At 36.8% G+C, this 15,828-nt stretch overlaps 1 protein-coding gene across 1 annotated transcript in view; it reads right to left on the minus strand.

The window, feature by feature from the left end:
• Positions 1-2,359: 2,359 nt before the first annotated feature.
• LOC129266925 (cystathionine beta-synthase-like) overlaps positions 2,360-15,828 on the minus strand; it is a 25,568-nt gene continuing 12,099 nt past the window's right edge. Inside the window, exons 4-13 of the mRNA XM_064103436.1 lie at positions 14,225-14,359; positions 12,504-12,788; positions 11,812-11,903; positions 10,672-10,882; positions 9,780-9,885; positions 9,152-9,229; positions 8,434-8,568; positions 7,035-7,143; positions 6,316-6,400; positions 2,360-4,873 (exon numbers count right to left, since the gene is read on the minus strand). Of these exons, the coding sequence (XP_063959506.1) occupies positions 4,758-4,873; positions 6,316-6,400; positions 7,035-7,143; positions 8,434-8,568; positions 9,152-9,229; positions 9,780-9,885; positions 10,672-10,882; positions 11,812-11,903; positions 12,504-12,788; positions 14,225-14,359 (1,352 nt within the window). The 3' untranslated portion in view covers positions 2,360-4,757. The remainder of the gene's footprint in view (positions 4,874-6,315; positions 6,401-7,034; positions 7,144-8,433; positions 8,569-9,151; positions 9,230-9,779; positions 9,886-10,671; positions 10,883-11,811; positions 11,904-12,503; positions 12,789-14,224; positions 14,360-15,828) is intronic.

Below are 15,828 nucleotides of genomic sequence, written 5' to 3' on the forward strand. Positions count from 1 at the left end.
GGGAAAACAGTCTCCCTTTGAATATATATATACTGTAGGTATTTTTCAAAGGAAATGATTTAGAGATGATTGTTTTCATATACATTGAAATGCAGCGTAGCCAAGGAATGCGCTCTTTTCTTATGATTGTACAAATAGGATTATATCCACGAAGTATAAATGAAAACTAAAAACATTTTTGGAGCCTTTTGTATTTCATACCATACTCCTTACTGGAAGGGGAATAAGTTGAGCCGTTATAGGATGACTGCCCTGGAACCATTCCGCATGAAATCACACCCCGAAGGACAGTTACCCCTGGATGGACACCTTGCCCAAAAGAAAACTACCCTCGAGGATAACTTCCCACACAAAGGGCGGAGCTGTCCTCCCAAGGAAATTTTCCTAGAACCAAGTCGATTACATACTCAAACATGGTTCAGACTTATCAAAGATAATATGAATATCAAAACTCATATAGGACACAAAGTGCTACTTTCCAGTTGTAAATTCATTGCTGATCGACTCCTACTTCAGAGGTTGGCCGCAATGCAAAGTAGGTCTGTCATGTACCAAACAAATTGGAAATATTAAAGCAGTTCTTGCTATCCCTATCAATATTAACCAAAAGTTCTTGGATGTAGCTCATGCCGCTTACTTGCATGTCCAAATATCTTCCAGGAGTTTGAAGGTAAGAATATTATACAGCAAGAGGCATATTAACCACAAGTAGTAAGTATTATGACGATTCCTCCTCGAAATGGAAAAAGAAATTGAGAACATAATGTGAAAGCGGATGCGACTATCGTTAGCTACGGTATGAGTAGATCTTAACTTGTGGGTCACACATCACTGAACAAGCAGAATTTATATTTTAATGCACATGGCGAATGGCAAATTCACACCGCATGCTACATCTTGAGACTTTTGTTATTGTCCATAGCGAGAATTGTCAATAAGTGACCGGAAATACATACTGCATCTTCAAAGGAATAAATGTGAATATAGCATCTACAAACTTCTGAACAGGCTTCATTGCAAATATTAATCAAAGTAATTGCAACTAAGTGACTGCAATAATTCATAGAGAAGTGAAAATCTAGACATCTAATGGTGCGTGAGTATACTATGTACTACTTCTGCTACTGCATATTGCAAAATAAAGTGGAGAATTACTAATATTCCAACTTCTGACAAGGTATCAGAAAATATGTAGCACAGTAGACCCCCAAAACCCTACAATGGAAATCAATAGGAAACACAAATTCAATGTAAATACTGTATACCAACCACCAAAATAACAGAAGAAAAAATAGAAAAAAATGTTGAAAGGTTGTCCTACTCTACTTTGAGAAATCCAAGAAAACACCTACGTACATTCATAAGTATATTCAAAGCTGCCTCATTTTTTGAAAGGGAAATAGATCAACTGCGAGGATAAATATTAGAGAAAATTTCACAGCATATGACTCTTTGATAAGGAATAAAATAATGTGCATCATGAAGAGTGAAGGGTTGGTAAAATGTGTGTGCAGTGGTCAAGCCAATATTACACTTTGTTCAAGAGAGTAATCATTATTTCTTGGGAAGTGAAGTTTCGAAATTTTAAAAAAGATTTCTAGAACCCCACAAAAAAAAAGATTTACCTTTCTGACCACATGTTTAAGTGAACATTTTGACCATATCAATATCAATATTAGATAATGCGCTTTTGAGACATTGAAATTCAGGGGTTCCATTGAAATTATGATGAGCAGCTTAGGGAGGCCAATTACAGCAAATTGGAAATTGCAACCATTGCCTTAAATTTGCAGTTAGTACCTATTAGCAACTGCAATTAAACTGTATTTCCCAAAACTGGTATGAACTTGGCATTTGAAACCCATCATACTTCATAAACTGTTCATGTGCCTGTGACAAATTGCCTTTCAAGTCAAATGCAATGCACAAGAGTATAACAAAAGAGAAATCTATTTATACAGTAGCTGCTTAAATACAATCAGGTCTGCACCACATAGACTAGACCAATAATACGAATAATGCAATATATATCTGTCTCATATAAAGAAATATTATCTCTCCTATAGCATGAATAATTTGCACATTAATATGCCAAGCATTATTAAAAAATGTATGTAACATGATTTCCTACGATATACATATGCACACAAAAGTATTGTTTTAAACATGGAAATATAAACAGATCTCCATATTTTAACCCTGTGATGTAGTGTTTGCAAAACAGACCTTACTTCCTAGCTAGTTTACAGGCATTCTAAACTTGCAAGACAAATTCCCCTTCTTGGCATAATTCTTTTAATGCACAATGCTTCACAGAACATGAACTTTTTTTTTTTTTTTTTTTTTTTTTTTTTTTTTTGGGGGGGGGGGGGGGGGGGGTGCCTCCTCCAGGCTTTTCCCTTGGACCATGGAGGGGGGGGGGGGGGGTGAGGTCCATAAAGGCTTTAAGTAGGGGAAAAATATAAAGGAAATAATGGAAACAAAATGGAACATTCAATGAGTATACCTACACCAAACTTTGGAAGGGGGTACAATATCATTCCCTCCCAAGGGAAGGGGTGGGGGCAGTTTTTCAAAGATACGCCTCTGTGCTATAACCCCCTTTCGCCTAGTTCCCCATTGTCTCGCAACTATGTACAACTAATCATCAATGATATATTCACAGTGCTCCACGCATATCATTTCAATTAACATACCAGATATAAATATACTTCTTTGTCCCTTATTGCCTCAAATATCACTGGGAGAATAGGATGATAATAGAGATTACGCATAACAAGCCAAATTTATACAAATATAGAGGTTAATAAAACCTATTTATGCAGTTAAATACACTTATTTATAGTGAACCATTGGTCATCATGTTTATTTCAGAATAGGCGATTTTAAGTTTGGTGTTGACCTTTTCGTGTTGGTGTTAGGTCAATATTTATGGCACCAAACATAAAATGAAGATGGTCCTGAAAAGTCACTCACTAGTTGTTGAGATGTCAATATTGTGATCTGGATCAGTTTTACAAACTCAGAATATGTTTCGGAGTTAGGGAAAGCAATCCAAAATTCCAACACCAATGGCAACACCGGACTTGAAATCACCCATTATACATGTATCATCATCTTACCATATAGTGATTCCCAGTGTCCCATTATTACACTTAAATTTGTTGTAATGCATGTATGTTAATATAACATAAGATGTTGCACTAACTGTGATCATTGCTAACCTCTGATGCGTTGTTTCCAAACACACAATGACTGACCAACCTACTGCACATCATAGACTTATCAAATACCTCCAAACTACCATTGATCATGGCTTCATAAATTATTCCAAATAACCATGAATAGAATATAACACGACCCCATTCAGGAGTCATTTGACACAAGAATAAACAACAAAGCATAAACCAAACTCCCCAAATTCCCATAAATCCTTTTTATAAGACATTAACACAAAGTTAAAAGCTACTTCCAAGCTCCTAATAACAGAAACATACAAACTCTACTTGAAAACATGTTACAATCCAATTTCAAGAATAAATAAATCACAAAAATAAAAAGAAATGTAGGTTGAAAAGGTGAAAACTATTGAAGAAACTTGGATAAGTTATTTCAAGAATAAATAGATGAAGAAAATAAAATATACATGTATTTGAATGTACAGTGCACACACAATGAGCATATAAACTGAGTGCATTACCAAAAAGGAAAAAGAAGAAAAATACCCCAACACATAATTTCATATTCTGCCTATTTTACATGTATTTAAAAAATGAAGAAGTTCTTTGAACAAACTAAAAGAAACATCACCATTCCATGTCTTGAATTTACTGCTTTGTAAAGCAGTGAAAATATATTTGCAACAATCATATCCATAACTTAATGATGTGTCAATGTGATCTCTTACATGTGCCATATAATTGTAGTGGTATTAATCAGATTTAAACCTTGGTTGCATTTGCTCTACGGCGAGTCGAAAACAGCCGTTTTATTAATTTTTATTTCAAACCACCTATTATAGTAGCTGGTACAAAAAAAACTGTTAAAACGGCTGTTTTCGACTCACCGTACGGCTGGCGTAGAGCAAATGTGACCGAGGTATTACCACAAGAGCAAGGCCATATGCAAGGAAAGTTTTCACAGCACAAAAAATCCTTAAACAGACAAATGAGGAAGTGGACTGACTAAGCTAATTCGAGAAGGTTTTTTTCATTAATTTTTTTAAAGAGAAAAATATGTGCACACTGACTGTGCAATATTTCAGAAAATGTGCATCCCCACGACTCAGCAATGAAAATAATGCCTCCCTCCCCTCACTGTGTACAGTCATGGACATGGATAGCTAGAATCAATTGGACTTGAAAATCACCAAGATTTCCATTGAAAAGTGACTGTCAAAATGAATGTGATTGATCACGGAAAAACAGTTGACGGTGCCTTGTGGTTTGGTTGTGGGTGATGTTGTGCAGGAGAGTGGCTCGTGTCTCATCACTAATATTTCTTGACCATTTACATGTATTGGCTTGACCATTTAAGAACCATTCACGATGCCTTGTGGTTGGTTGTGGGTGATGTTGTGGAGGAGAGTGGCTCGTGTCTCATCACTAATATTTCTTGACCATTTAAATGTATTGGCTTGACCATTTAAGAACCATTCACGATGCCTTGTGGTTGGTTGTGGGTGATGTGGTAGAGGAGAGTGGCTCGTGTCTCATCACTAATATTTCTTGACCATTTAAATGTATTGGCTTGACCATTTAAGACCCATTCACGACGCCTTGTGGTTGGTTGTGGGTGATGTGGTGGAGGAGATCGATTCGCGTCGCAATCCCGAAGATCATTTTCTTCTGTGCCACAGTCTGGCTCGCAGAGTCTGTGTGGAGAGAATACAATATTAATGACAATAATCATAACAATGATATTTGGAATGTGCTAATTCGATTCAATTCTGTATATTAATTGAAACAAACAGTCAGTCTCTACTGCATAATGCAATTCAATACTGCACTGGTGTTAACTTGATGACATTGAAATATCATTGTACCGGTACTTTGATAACCCTTACTTGTATGTAATTTATTACATCTTATCTTTAACTTGGTTCATATCCAAGCATGGAATGTCCTTTAATAAGCCATCTTATTGCATTTGCCACCCTCCATTCAGGTGTAGAAATTAAATTCGAATACAATTCAAAATTTTGTTTTTAGCTTATCAATGTTTGTACGGACTTGCGCTTGCATGCTTAGCTGCCAACACAACATCTTCAATCCCATTATAACGTTCTGTTAATTCTTTCCCCAATCTTGACAAAAACTTCAGGTGAATGTTCTTTTGCTCACGCCTCCCTTTTATAAAATAACCTCCAAAACTCACTTTCTTAGAACTAATATAAATTGAAAACTGTTCTTAAAAATGCAATAATTTCAAAATGATCTCAATTAAGTACATTGTAGTCAGTACCACATTCTTCTCTTCTGTTTGCACTGACACTAAGTGATATGTGCTGTATAATCTTGTTATTGTTTATAGGGTGTTTTATGTATCTCTGCGCTTAAAAGATTTATTATTACCCTGGTCATCTGATTCAATCAGTCATTCCCAGACAACACAAATGCACATCTTCCACTCTCTAGGGAGTATTCCAGCAAGTCGCCATGTAAGGCGCTCACAATGCTGGACAAGTTACAATGACTTTCACATCCTACAGAGTATCCATTTAGCACTTGTGTGGAGAGTGACAAAGTGTGGACGAATACCTTGCCAGAGGGTGGTAGCCTGTGATGAGATTTGAACACACAACCCTGTGATAACAGGGTGAGAGTCAGAACCACTGCACCATGGCTCTCTAAGAACAGAAGAAACCATTTACTATCAACAAATTATTATCATAACGTCTAAGTGCTGTGAGTCTTGTAGTGTGATTGCTATGAGTGCTATACATAAAGTGGTCAAGTCCACCTCAGGAAAAAAAAATCAAAATTTGTTTCACAGGTCAATGAGAAAGTAAGAATGTTTCATATTTCATATAATGATATACAAAAGAAATAGAGAGTGAGTGATGTCATCAGTTCCCTCATTTACATACCGATCAGGATGTTCATATAACTGTTTTGTGAAATTAAGTGAAATTAAAAAAAAAAATCACAACTTTCTTATTTTACAACCTATTTTTATGAAATTTTCAGTGTTATGCTTGTAGGACTTTTCTCTTTTTATAAAATCAACTTTTTTGTTGGGGTGGACTTGTCCTTTAATATTATTAATTAGAAGTACTCTACAATTATAAACCTGTGTACAGGCATATAGACTTACAGAGTCTTTGATCCTGTAGGATGAGAACGAAGTGATCGTGATCCAAATATCGAGACAGATTCCCAAGGGTCGTTTCCAATGTTACCTATAAAAAAACAAAACCAGAAAGGATGATGATGATGGTAAAATAACTGGAAAGGTATTCCATGTCATAAGATCATGAACGTATTTGAGATGGTTTCATTTTGGTATAATCAACATCATTCTATATTCCCTTTAATAATGAATGTGATTGCACAAATCTGAAACAATCTTGAAATGCTGGCAGTACAAATCTTCATAATAAAGATGCTGTAGAGTATTGGAATCTTTCAGACCCCCAATCGAAAAATAAGATAAACGAATTATTAAATAAAATAAATATTAAAATATAATTATAGATTAATACATTGAAAAAAAAATGAATGAATGAACCCCCACCCGAAATATAAACAAAATACAAATAATAAACATAGTCCCATGATTTATCCCCAAAATAAATAATAATAACAATTTTACATACCGCAAATTTGCAAATTGCCTCTAAGCGGTTAAGAGAAAGGAAAATGAAGTATAAAGGAAATAGAAATAGTTTGCACAACAAAATGTATCAGAACTAATATTACAATTTACAACTTTACAAAAAGAACTTGAACCACTGACAAATAAAATATTTAAGCTTTCTTTGATACATAACTGTAGGGGAAAATCAACTGCTACTGGTCTTTGTTCATACTCACCGTTCTAAATTGTTTATACAGGCAGTCAGCTACAAGTGTAGATGGCTTGCATTTATTAGCTAACAGCTGGGACATGAGACTACCAAGGGTGACAACCCCCTTCACATCACTGCAAATGAGAAGTAGATTACACAAAGTAAAATATAAAATTCATACTATAATTCAAATCATGAAATATATTTTAAATGATATCTAAAAACAGGATGAACCCCTTGAAGCAAGTTAGCTTGTATGAGAGCAGGAAAATCAAAGAATGAGATCAACGGAAGTTTGAAATTGGACAAGAAATACAAATATTATGAACATTTGAATGTCTAGATCATTGATGCTATGGAAATCCTCCCATTGGCAATGCAAACACGATCTGTGATTTCACACTCCTACAACTCCCCTCTTTGGACCCCCCCTAAATATACCCCAAAGCATTTTTTTTGGCTCATTCTAATGACATAACAATCAATCCATTAAAAAACGGTAATGTGAAACCTGATGTCCGATCTCATTAGAAGAGAACATCTGGGGAGAGTTTCATCAATTTTTTCGTCCGACAAGTTGTCGGGTCTGACAACTTTCCTTGATAATGATTGGCTGAGGCACTGTTACCATAGTAACTGTCGGATTAAACGTCTGACTAGTCCTTTCATGAATCGCTCCCCAGGACTGAACCCCCATGAAAGGACTTGTCAGACATTTTATCCGACAAGTCTAGTTTTATTGGACAGTTACTCCGTAACAGTGCCTCTAAGCCAATAAGGATCACGAGAAGTTGTCAGAACTGACAACTTGTCGGACGAAAATGTTGATGAAACGCCCCCCAGGGGAGCGTTTCATGAAAGGACTCGGACAAAACGTCCGACAAGTCCAGTTTTATTCGACAGGTATCATAGTAATGGTGGTTCATAGCCAATCAAATTCAAGGAAAGTTGTCAGATCTGACTTCTGGGAAAAAATGTTGATGAAACGCTCCCCAGATCTTGTGAGACTTGATAAAAGAAAATATTTAAATGAAATATGGACTGAAGTAATGGGGAGGTTGTACGTGTGTAACATCAGAAATCTTGGTCGCATTGCCAAAGGGAAGATCAACATAGCATTATTGATCTCAATATTCAAATGTTCATAACTTATAACAGATGTCAGTGAAAATTTTGTTGCATAAAACACTCCCCGTGCCTCCAGTCTTCATGAACAACTTACCCACAGGCTTTATACTCAGAATCTTCTACCACAGGTAATTGGTTATAGCCATCACATATTTTCACTGACTATTTTGCTCTGAGCCAATCAGATGCAAGAATTTCAGTAGCTTCTAACAGATGTCACTGAACAATTTGTTGCATGAACCACTCCCCATGCCTCCCTTGACCAGTCTTCACAAACAGGTTTCAGAATGACTTACCCTGAATCTTCTACCACAGGTAACTGGTCATAGCCTTCTTTGTTCATGATATCAATAGCATCCTGGCAACTGACCGTTTGGAGGACGGTCAATGGAGCTCCGAGCTTCAACATTGATATGGGCTGATTCCACCACCTAGACATGACACATTCAAAGTAATAGAAGTTAAAATTAAGTATTAAGTTTCTAATGATTAGGAAAAAATGACAGTAATACTCAAAATGAAAGATAAACAGGCAAATGTATCATCAATATGCTGAAGAGCAGGCCAAAAATCATAAATTTTTTTATTTCCGGGGGCTACTTTCACAACTTACTGCCTAAATCTGCAATATTGGATAAGCTTTAACATTCTAGAACAGGTACATGTAGCAAGTAACATGAAGTAATGGTAGGAGTTTTGTATAGGAGAAAAGATGACAAAATGGGTATAGTATAAACTTTCTAAGAAAGCATTAAAAGAATAAGTAGGAGTAGAAGTGAAATTAAAGTAAATATAAGTAGTAAAAGTAAAGTAGTGTAAAGTAATTATAGCATTGAATGTATCTAGTTTTAGTTGCCAAAGAGGTTGTAGTAATTGTATTATCAGAACAAGATATTAGTAGAAGCTAGAGTAGTTGTCAATCTAAAAATTGGTGCATAGCAAATGCAGAAGAGTCATCATCATGGTAGTAGTAGAAGTTAACATGAGTACAATGTAAGAGAGATGTATTCTTACCAATGCTGTGGTGTGTTATCAACATGCTTGTCAATGAATTCCTTCTCAACCATCCAATCATCGGACAGAAACTTGGTCCTGACAAAAACAAACCAGATTAAACAAAATTAAAAACCAGATTAAACAAAAGACAACATTTACCATTTGCATGCAGGCGTCATGATGTCAAGGCTCAATTTGCACATGTTTAGAATTGCACATCAAACAAAGTTATTATGATGAGACATAATTTTGCAATTATTCCTTGATGTCAGCCAATAATTTATCATCCCCACCAGGATCCAGCTAGGAATTCCGGTGGGTGATACAAAACTGTTCTTTTTTAAATTATGTACTCAGTTTTATTTGTAAAGATCTCTTTTTTATTCGTTTATATTTGTTGATGTTTGTATATCCAAAGAAACTGTTGCTGGGCTAGCGCCATGAGCGTCTCTGGACAGTGTGTGCACTCAACACGATATCATAATTATTATTATTATCATTAAGTTTTAGCAAATGATCCTTTATGTCAGTGACATTCAAAAGATTTTGGGCAACTTCTAAGATAAAAGGGCAATTCCACAAGATTTTGAAAGTACAAAAGGGTAGATTATTTTATGGGATTGCCAACAAGTTACCAGGAACTCACATGTAATTCCTGACAGAATCTGCTAGAACCACAACACAGGTTTGACCTTCCCTCAGAGATTTGGCTGCTTCTAATGCACCACACATTGATCCACCACTACTACCACCTAAAAGGAAAAAAAGAAAAAGAAAAAAAAGAAGGGATGATTGATATTGGTAATGAATCAGTGAATAAAAACAACAGAATTTGGAAACAAATCAAACAACTTATATGACCTCATGAATACATAATTAGCCCTATTGAAGTCAATGTATTACTGGCCTGGTTCCTAACTTTTAGAACCAGGCCAATAATACATTGACTTCAAAGGGGCTAATGACATGTATGTATTCATGAGGTCATATCTCAGGCCCCCAAGTACCGATTCGCACCAAGTTTTGGTAGTGGAGGTGTTTCATCATGCTCTACCAAAATATGGTATCAAAAATGCTGAAATGCAAAAAAATGAGTTTTTTGTGACGTCATCACTTCAGTACTCTATATAAACCAAGACTTCCATAGGTCTAATTATGTGAACAGTGTACATGATCTTCCATTTTGAGACATCCCTAACTACATAGTGGAAGTGTCTTGTAAACAAAGCACAGACTATTCCATTCTCTAAAAACAGGGGTGATAGCTTACCACAAAAGAGTCATTCTCCCTTGATCAATCTCTTGGATATCAGAAAGGATTCTTTGTCCCCTATCTTGAGTAACATCCCTAACTATTTAGTGGAAGTGTCTTGAACACCATGCCCTGACTATAATTCCATTCTCTAAAAACAGAGGTGATAGCTTACCACATAGGAGTCCTTCCCCTTTCTAGAGTAACACCCCTAACTGTAAAATGGAAGTGTCCGAACACAATGCCCTGATTACTTCATTCTCCAAAAAAGGGGGTCATGGCTTACCACATAGGAGTCCTTCTTCCTTTATCAATCTCCTGGACATCAGGAAGGATTCTTTGTCCCCTATCTTGAGCCACATATCAACGACTGTCCGGTCAAGGACAGTAGGAATGAAATCATATCCGGTTCCCTCCACCTCGTAGCTGGTGACGTCCGTCTCGTTTAGTTTCTCTGGTTGGGCGAGGATTGAACCTAGGGGATCAACTCCGACAACCTGCAAGGAAACAAAATCAATAGTTTTAATACAAACCTAGGTGTCATTAAGGCCCGAATTCACATAGGTGGTTTTGAAAACCCACGGTTGAATCCATAGTTTATGCAGATTTCCTGTATATATTACGCTTAATTTACAGCGTATCGGGCGTGAGTATAAAACATGTCCAATGCTAATGCGCACTTTTGTCACAGTGCGCCAAATTGACGCCTGTTACCATGGTTAGATACGCTATTTTATTCATGAGTCCACTCTCCAAACAGTGGACTCATGAATAAAAAAGCGTGGATAACCACGGCAACAGGCGTCAATTTGGCGCACTGTGACAAAAGCGCGCATCAGTATTGGGCATTTTTTAATATACGCGGTAAAGTAAGCGTAATTTATACAGGAAATCTGAATAAACCATGGACTCAACCGTGGGTTTTCAAAACCACCTTTGTGAATTCGAGCCTATCTGTTCATCGACAAGTTCAAAGGTCATGAACTGAAGCCACTTTTGGGAGCGTTTTATGAAAGAATATGTCAGATTGTTTATCCTACAAAGTCTGTTTTATCAGACGATAGTAACAGTGCTTCTCAGCCAATCAAAATCAAGGAAAGTTGGAGCAAGCCGAATCCCCCCATTGGATAACAGGGTAATTTACAGTTATCATACCTCTCATTTTCATACTGTACTTTTCTTTCCCCCCCCTTCTTGCATTTTCTCCTCTTTTTCGTTTTTGTAATCTACTACTTGAAAAATTTAAGTGGGGCTGTTGCCTAATCTGCCCCCTCCCTTGTTCTGCATCTGATTAAACAGCACAGATACATATGAATGCACACTTTGGTCACTCTAATGAAATCAATGTTTTTGTATCATTATGGGAGGATATGCAAGGGTGCTTGTTTGGGGCACTATATTGATGTCAATATCTCTATTTTTGTACCTTTATGTGAGGGTTGAGTTCCTTGAGTTTCCTGCCGATACCGGTCACTGTTCCTCCTGTTCCTGCTCCACAAACAACCATGTCTACCTTACCTGTAGATAAACAATAGAGGGCAGCAAAACAAGATACAAAAATAATGACAAGGTACAATATGAAATAGTATGTTCATTAATTACTTTTGATATTGCATATTTTCACAATTTTTTAAAAACTAATTAATCACAGGAAAAAAGATATAAAGGCACTTTTATTTTTTGCTATTCAGATTAGCTAATTTCTACATGTATATTGGAATAAAAAATCACGATATAGTATATGTCGTGAATTATTATTTTACACTCTATGCAAATATATGATTATTATCTATGTAAAAATCTATCTGAAAAAATGTAAGAAAGAAATATTGTACAGAATATTGTTTTCTAAATAAATGTACCTTTCTCATTGGATGCTTGGAACATATTATTCTTAATATGAATGAGGATAAATAGTTTTTTTTCAAAGTGAAATATTAATAGTGAGACACTGATTATTTGGAAGTGGTTTAACTTTCATATACAACATCCAATAAAGATAATTTGTTTTTAACAATATCTATAAGTGGTCAGTTTTGCATAAGAAAATAAAAAAACGTGAAATTAACAAAGCATGAATAGAGCAAAATATTGTCTTCACAATCAAACTATCCATACCATTGCACTGTTGCCAAATCTCTGTTGCCGTATTATCGTAGTGCGCTAACGGATTCCCAGCATTTCTGTACTGATCAAGAATCACAGAATTCGGTATCTCCCGGTTCAGACGCTGCGCGACGCTGATGTGAGATTCAGGAGCATCGAACCTCGCGGACGTAGGTGTCCTTACAATCTCGGCTCCAAGCGCACGGAGGACGTCGACTTTCTCGTTGGACATCTTTTCTGGCATGACGATGATGCAGCGGTAGCCCTTGACGGCTGCTACCAAAGCAAGACCAATTCCTATACCATAAAAAAAAAGAATGGATAAAATACTGAGTGAAAGGGATAAAATGCAGTGTTTTGTTTTTTGTTCCTTTCTCTCTCTCCTTATCAAAATTTGTCTAAATCCCAGAATTTTACCCGCAATGAAATTCAATCCAATTCAAATTATGTTGCTTACTCTTCTTAATGAAGCTTTGAGAAAGAGTGGATCCAGGAATTCATTCATGAAGGGGCACAGAAAATGAATTAATTTCTTCAAATTTTTCTGACAAGTAAAGAGTACATATGGGGTTTCCTCATCTCAACTGGACATAATTTCCTGAATTGAAAATTTTGACAAGCAAAATTTTACATCTTGATTCCATAGATGTTAAGTTTTTTTTATGTAACTTTAAAATGCAGGCACAATACAGAATTTGGGCAATGCTGGGGGACATGCCCCGTACGCCCCTCCTCAAAAGCGAGGCTGAAATAAAGTCTTTTTATAATGTAATTTATAAGGAGACCACCCAATTCATATCCTCCCATAATGCTGGTCAGTTTGGCTCATTAAACCTGAATCAGAGAAAGAAAATTACATGGGGGCTGGGAGCAATTTCACCCCTGAAATGCTCAACAGAGCCCCCGAAATACCCCATTCACTGCAATGGTAAAGTTTATCAAATGCTGCAGATTTAGGCAAACGTGTGTGAAAAGTAGCCCCTGAAATGTTTTTTTTCCTGGCCTGAATTCAAGTCAGAACATCTCAAAGCCTGTACTCTCAAAGTCTCAAAGTTTTGTACAATACAAACCGAGGGGGGGGGGGGGAGGGGGGTACTAAATCTATAACATAATACCTATGTGCCACACCAAAGTCGAATAAAGGGGGCTCTGGAACTAAATTTTGGTCTTAAAATGGAGGTCTCTGGAACGGCCCTTGAATAACGATGGGGGTCTCCCGAACTCATATGACTAGGCGCCGATCGAGCTCGACGCCCCGACCGGCTGAGTAGTTCATGATGGGTGCACAATGGAATGAGAAACCACAATTTTGAGAGTCTCTGGAATGGAGAAAAATATGAATTTCTATGGCTTTCTAAATTGGTGATGCTATGGAATGGAAATTTAGGCTGGAAATGGGAGTCTTGACCGTGGCACATACGTATTATACATTTATGCTAAATAGCCCCCCCCCTCACCGCCCCAACCGGCTGAGTAGTTCATGATGGCCGCGCACTGGAATGAGAAACCACAAATTTGAGTCTCTGGAATGGAAAAAAAATAGAATTTCTATGGCTTTCTATTATTGGTGATGCTATGGAATGGAAATTTACGATAGGCTGAAAATAGGAGTCTTGACCACAGCACATACATATCATACATTTATGCTAAGTAGCCCGAAAAGGCCTGAAATGGGCCTGAAAAAAGCCTGAAATGGGAAGTTGGTGAGGGCCTGAGATCTGTTTTCCCCTCACCTGTATTTCCTGATGTTGGTTCAATCAGTGTATACCCAGGTTTCAACGTTCCGTCCTTCTCAGCATCTTCCACCATCTTCAATGCAATCCTATCCTTGACGCTACCACCGGCATTGAAGAACTCGGCCTTGGCCACTGAAGAATAAGAAAAGAAGAAATAAAGGCACATTCATTTTTGTAATATTGGCATGTTTATGATACTAATAATCAGGGAAAAATTACAAGCGGACTGGGGGTAGTCTGCAGGCACAGACCCTGATTGAAACTTTGATCAACAAGTGTGTCTCCATGCAAAGAGTAGCACATGTATACAAAACTTGCTGTTGGGCCATCAGTACACAAGGCATGAGTAGGCTGCAATTCAGACCCTTTACTCGAGTGAAGGGTTTGCACAGCAGACTAGACTGAGGGTGATTTAGCTTTTGTTTTGTTTATATTATGATGTGTACATGATCTATTCTTGTTTCCTCTATTGTATTGGGGTGCATAGAAAAACTTTGTTTATAATAAGTGATGTATTATTAATATTATTTAGCCATCGAAATGCTCACAAGAGCACTGATAACTAAATAACGGCCCTGAAACATCCCCATACATCGCAGTATTAAAGCTTTACAATGTTGCAAATTTAGGCAGTAAGTTGTAAATAGTAGTAGCCCCTGAAAAATATATATATTTTTTGCCTGCTTGTGGCCATCTATCCAGGGTTCAATGATTTCAAACATAGGCAGACCTGTATTAATCTAATATATCTTCAGTACTTTGCCTGTATTTGCTGTTTAACACAAAAGAAGTAGGGTATGATTAAATTGTATTCAGGGCTGGGTTTAACCAAACAGGATGCACAGCGGGGGAATCATAAAACAAATACATCCCACAAAAATGAATGTGTGGGGTATGAATAAACTGTTTATAAGGTTGGTTTTGAACCCCCCCCCCTCCCTGGCAGAAAATCATGAATTGAATAATAACAAACATGAAACCTTGGTTCACAAATTATAAATCCTTATTTTTTATGTTTGGGGGCTACTTCTCACAACTTACTGCCCAAATCTTCAACATTGGATACGTTTTATATTGCTATGAAGGGCTTTTTTTTAATAGCATTTTGGGGGTACATCGCCCCTAGCCCCTGTGCAGTTTTCCCTATTAACAGATACAGTAATTGATATAATCTTACAAGGTACATGTAGCTGGAAATGTATTAAAGCATGTCAACTGATATGCAGATGCCCGCTTTGAGTGCATGCACGTTTAAAATTACTACCATCACAAATTAATTGAAAATGTAAATGCAGATCATCTTTTAGCAACCAGGTACAGTTTAAATACTTTAGCCCTGCATGTACAAACTACATAGTATTCAATAACAAGTGGAATGCCTCTGGCCGTCTCACCTGCATCACGCGATTCAATATAGCAGCAGTGCTGATTTTGAAAACTACTATAACTCGCACAAGATGTTCAGTGATACTTGGTTACTCTTATTTCCACGTTTTATGAACTAGACCAATACACTTATAGAGATATGATGGCAATTCAACAAATACCCCCAACGTGGCCAAAGTTCTTTGACCTTACATGACCTTTGACCTTGATCATGT

Source organism: Lytechinus pictus, chromosome 8 (assembly GCF_037042905.1).
Source record: "Lytechinus pictus isolate F3 Inbred chromosome 8, Lp3.0, whole genome shotgun sequence".
Lineage (NCBI taxonomy): Eukaryota > Metazoa > Echinodermata > Echinoidea > Temnopleuroida > Toxopneustidae > Lytechinus > Lytechinus pictus.